General features: G+C 35.8%; 1 protein-coding gene across 2 annotated transcripts; it reads left to right on the top strand.

Moving 5' to 3' along the window:
• Positions 1 to 685: 685 nt before the first annotated feature.
• On the top strand, positions 686 to 4829 carry LOC107814341 (uncharacterized). 2 transcript variants are annotated; one of them, XM_016639749.2, is made up of 8 exons: positions 686 to 993; positions 1399 to 1548; positions 2052 to 2228; positions 2984 to 3072; positions 3161 to 3225; positions 3352 to 3454; positions 4053 to 4163; positions 4260 to 4829. In XM_016639749.2, the coding sequence occupies exons 1-8, from the start codon at positions 879 to 881 to the stop codon at positions 4383 to 4385; spliced, it is 936 nt and encodes a 311-aa protein (XP_016495235.1). In that variant the 5' UTR covers positions 686 to 878; the 3' UTR covers positions 4386 to 4829. The 2 variants fall into 2 exon arrangements, with proteins under 2 accessions (XP_016495235.1, XP_016495236.1); XM_016639750.2 differs by lacking the exon at positions 1399 to 1548 and having other exon boundaries at positions 742 to 993.
• The last annotated feature ends 337 nt before the right edge of the window (positions 4830 to 5166 follow it).

The raw sequence follows: 5166 nt of genomic DNA, 5'->3' as shown, positions 1-5166 counted from the left end.
ATTATAATGTGTAAAATGGACATGATATTGACCTTTAGATTTAAATTTGATGCATCTGATTTGCAACATTTTTAGTAGAGGTCTCAGCATATTTACTGAGTAATCTTGTTGTGATTGAAATTGGAATTTCCAAATCAGCTGGTCAAGTTGTCTTGATGGACACAAAGCCTTCGCATGTTGATTTTGTTCCTCCGAGTTTCTATTTTTTTTTAATTAGAAGTTATAAAAGATGAATTACAATTTCCCAGAAAGAAATTCTGAAAGAATCTAATCTGTTTATCTTTACAGAATATTTCTTTACAATAGCTTTTTATATGAAAAGAAGATTTAAGATTCTTAGAATTAAAGGTAGAAGGATCTATTTTTCTAAAGAATGATTAGTTAGTAGAAAATTAAATAACAAAAATAAATTAGAGACCACTTGAAAACAATTACAATTTTCTTTTTTAACCCATTGTTAATGAAATATCACTTTCGGCTTTTTAAAGCTGCTATAACACTAGGGATTAGGGGAAGGGAGAACGGGACTAGTTCAAGACGGATTCATTCAGTTGAAATTGACATTTTATTAATGAACATTCAATTAAATACTTATGTAAATCGACTTTTTTTTTCTTTTTATTAAATTAAAATCACCTTTTTTGCAAATTTTTTGTGTCTTAAAAGGACCAAACAAAAAGAAAATCAGGCAAACGGGAATTGAATAATTTCACTATCCAAGCATGAATTTATTCTGCCTAATCCAGATATGGTTCCCAATTGTAAACAAAAGAATCTCCAAGTACACTTTGCCAAACTCCATATATTCATATGATACCTGCCACCCCAAAACAAGGTTTTAGTAACAGTAAAACCAAACAGCAGATATAGAGAGAGTGATGGCAGAAATCATAGGAGCACCAGCTGCAGCAGCTATGGTTAAAACAATATTTGTATATCCCATCAAATCATGCCGTGGAATTTCTGTTTCTCAAGCACCTATCACTTCCACTGGTATGCTCAACTTTTCCTTTTAACTCTTGAAATGAAAATTGTTTCTTTTTCTGTCTACTTACTATAGTTTTGGAATGTAAAGGGTGTCTTCTTGAAATTAAGATGGATTGGTGACAATTAAAGGAAGGAAAATAAGATAATGAGGAAAGAAAGAGAAATTTGGTTGCCAAACTTCCAAAACACAAAGTAATAGAAATGAAATATGTTATTCTTGTAATTAGCTAATTTGTTTTTGGTCACCTTCTAATATGGAGTACCTTGGACAAACTTTAAGTGCTATGGTTTTTCTTACTTTTAAGTAAATAACATTCTTCCTTAAAATTGTTAGTGAACATTTTTTGTTCCTAGACTTGTTTCTTCATTCATATTCTGCTTGAAAGTTGATGTCTTGTTGGATTTAAACAGGATTTCGATGGGATCGACAATGGTTAGTGGTGAATTCCAAAGGCAGGGCCTATACTCAAAGAGTTGAGCCAAAGCTTGCTCTGGTTGAAGTGGCCTTGCCAACTGAGGCATTTTCCAAGGGCTGGGAACCAAATAAGGATTCATATCTAGGTAGCATCATAGTTTTCAGTCACCTCGTCCAAGATTAGGTTGCTGTTTAATTTCACTTTTTACTATTGCATTAGTCATTGCTGCAGCATCTCTTTTAAGCTATGGGATGCTGAAGTAGCAATCTATTGCTACTTCTGTGGTGACAAGAAAGAGAGAGAGGATAAGAAATGTTGAAAGATAGATAATTTTACTTGCAAATGTTGATATGCAGAGCTAAGAATCAGTATTTGGTTCCCCGTGTAACTGTTAAGAGTTTAAGATATAGGATATTGATGTTCAAATCGTACTATCATTATTGTTTGTTTACTGCTGTAACATCTCCGTAAGCTTTGTGGTTGATTTTGTGAAGTCAGTGAGGCATTGCTCAGGATCTACCGAATCAATCATACAAGCTTATTGTCATACTGAAAGCCCACAAGAAAATGAGAGGGGGAGAGAATTTTAATGATTGGCCTTTCTTTTCCATAACTCAAATTACTTTTGTGGATGTAATGATCATGTAGTTATCAGGGCTCCCGGCATGAGTCCACTGAAGATTCCACTAAGTAATCCATCTGAAGTAACGGACGGTGTCTCGGTCTGGGAGTGGTCTGGTTCTGCCTTGGACGAGGGAGCTGAGGCAGCAATGTGGTTTTCCACGCATCTTGGAAAACCATGTCGGCTGGTTCGCTTTAGTGAAGGTACAGCTCATCCCCTTAATCTAAATATTACTCATATGAAATCACTGCTCTTAACTTCCAATATCCTTGTCTGAAATTCGCTCTGTATATCTCTTCCAACAGTTATGCTAACTTTTCTAGAAAACTTGTTCAGATTCTTAATGGAATTTCGATCTTTATATCTTGTATTTAACTATATTTTCTTGGAACATATTTCCTGCATTCGTTTCATCTGGCTGCTTTCAGTAAATAGTTAAGAAATCAACTCATGCTCCATGCCATCTTCTTTGCTAGTTGTTACTTTTGCTATTTTTACTCTTTTTTGGGTAATGAAGTTTGAGCAAGCGTGTAGTTGCACAAGTAGTGGGAGCTACCATTTTGCCAGAAGCTAAACAGAATTGTACATCCTTAAGTTTGTTAGAAAGAATCAAAGAATTAAGAAAGCTCTTCACGATAGGATAAACCTCTTACTATGAACTAAATTTGTGTTCCATTTGATGGCTCTTTTGGGGCCCTCAAGTTTTGATCTCAGAATGTCACCGACTGAATCTGAACAATATCATTGCGCAAGTTAAATGAAGATGAATCGAGTTCCATTTTGTCTAAGTTTTCACAACTATGAAATAAGTCTTGGCATTGAGCAGACCCATATTGCAAAATTTTGTGTCATAGATTAGCTTATCGTTTATTATTAGGTTTATGCTGTATGCTTTTTTGTAGAGAACTGTTGGAAATAAATTTGACCAAAATAAGTTGCTTCCTCTTGATTCTTCCAGTGAAAGAAATGAGGGTTGTAGACCCTAATTATGCTCAAGGGTACAAGGTTATGTTTTCTGATGGATATCCATACCTTTTGCTATCCCAGGTTAGTGATGTCAGCATTTAAATTCAACAAGCATATCCATGAAACAAGAGTCTCTTAGACTGGATTTTTTTGGGTCTATCTTCTGCAGGGCTCATTGAATGCGTTAAATTCTCTTCTCAAGGAGCCTGTTCCAGTTAATCGTTTTAGACCCAAGTATATGCTTGTCTTTCTTGTCAAATTTGTTTCTGATTGGCTATATATTTTCTTTCCTCTATTTGTACAAAGTTTTAGCTCTTTAGATTAACTAAGTTAAATCTTTAACATTACCTTCTTTCGTAGTGTCCTTGTTGATGGATGTGAACCATTTGCTGAGGATTTGTGGAAGGAGATCCGGATCAATAATTTGACATTTGAAGGTGTCAAACTATGCTCTCGCTGTAAGGTAAAACCTTACGAATTTAATTTCTTACTGAACGGCTTAATCTGTGCAAACTGGAAGTGGTTTTCTCCACCTGATTTTTTGTATAAAGTTCATGCAACATGGTATTGGAGAGAAACTTAACATATTTGAGGGCATGTTGTCAGGGGCGGAGGCAGAAGCCGAGCTATGGGTTCGGCTGAACCCAGTCATTAACACTTGAAGCTGTCGTTCTAATTTCCAGAACCTATAAGTCTGAAATCATAGCTCTACCTCTGCATGTTATAGGCAGAAACAGTTCAGATTTGCCAAACTACGAAAACAACTCCATCTGTGTTTTTGTTTTCCAGACGTCGTGTGGCAGACATGAATTGGGATCTATTAATTCGAGGAACTTGTTTAGACAAGATGAAAAGAGTCTAGTCATGTTTCTCCCTTTATAATGCTATGCTGAGTACCATTGGTACGAGCCGTAACTAAGAGAATGGAGTTGATTATGAAAATATAACTTTTGAATTTTTGTAGTACTTCACCTTCCTAAGTAACCGGCATTTGAACACTCATGAGTCATGATCAAGTTGAACCTTTTTATATCTGACATTGATTCTGCTCATTATTCAAGGTACCTACTATAAATCAAGAAACAGCAGTAGCAGGCTCTGAGCCAACAGAAACTCTCACGAAGTTTCGATCCGATAAGGCCTTGCGTCTGAATAAGAAACAACAAGGGAAGGTAAGATCAAATACCATGAGAAGTTCCATGAGTATAAAATATTACCAAGCCCTTAGAAAAATCACAAGTATACTGATTTTTCATGTTATTTTGCAGGTATATTTTGGACAGAACATGGTTTGTTCCGATGCTCTTAGCCGTGGAAAAGGAAAGATAATCAAGGTGGGAGATCCTGTTTATGTCCTTAAGGTTGTCCCTTCTAGTGCTGAGGCTCCAGCTTGAACTCAAGTTCTATCACTTTACTGTGAAGTGATCATTTGAATAAAGGTGATTGGAAAAGATTAAGAATACTAATGTAAGGAAAAAGGGTCTTTTAGGCTACTGCTATATATCTAAATAAAAGGATAGCTTGAATATCTCCTTTCCTCGTTGTGAATTGCATCAAGCCCGGTATAAAACCATGTAAATGTGAATACTAACAACTATATCTCAAATCCAAGCAAGTTGAGCTCGGCTATATGAATGGATGTCGCTTCAAAAGGGGAAAAAGAGAAGTTCTCTAACCATTTAGGTCATGTCTGAGAATGCAGTATGTTTTGCATAATAAGTGCTTTTAGTACCAAAAAAGCTTTAGGATGGTGTTTATAACTTATTAAGTACTTTTAGTTTGGAAGATTTCAGACCAAAAACTTTTGGTATGACATTAAGTTCAGAGCTTTTGAGTTATACTTGGGGCACATTTCAGTAGACAGTTGTTACAAGCATTTAACTGATCCTACCATAAGTTTTACATTATGGGTGTGTTTGGTATTCCCACTTTTCGTTGGCGTAAATGTTTTGGAAAATATTTTCCTTATGAACTCAATTGGAGGAAAATATTTTTCCTATCAAGAGAAAGAGAAAATGTTTTCCAAAACTCTTTTTCAACATTTCCCACCCTATTCCCTATTCCCCATCCCCACCAATCCACCCCGACCCACCCCCACCCCACCCTGACCCACCCCCACCGTCGCCCTCACCCCACCCCACCCTAAATAGAAATATTATTAATAGTACTTTCTTT

The sequence above is a fragment of the Nicotiana tabacum genome, chromosome 17, assembly GCF_000715075.1.
Source record: "Nicotiana tabacum cultivar K326 chromosome 17, ASM71507v2, whole genome shotgun sequence".
Taxonomy (NCBI): Eukaryota; Viridiplantae; Streptophyta; class Magnoliopsida; order Solanales; family Solanaceae; genus Nicotiana; species Nicotiana tabacum.
Note: the sequence above shows the minus strand (reverse complement) of the source record. Positions and strands in the feature narration are given on the sequence as shown.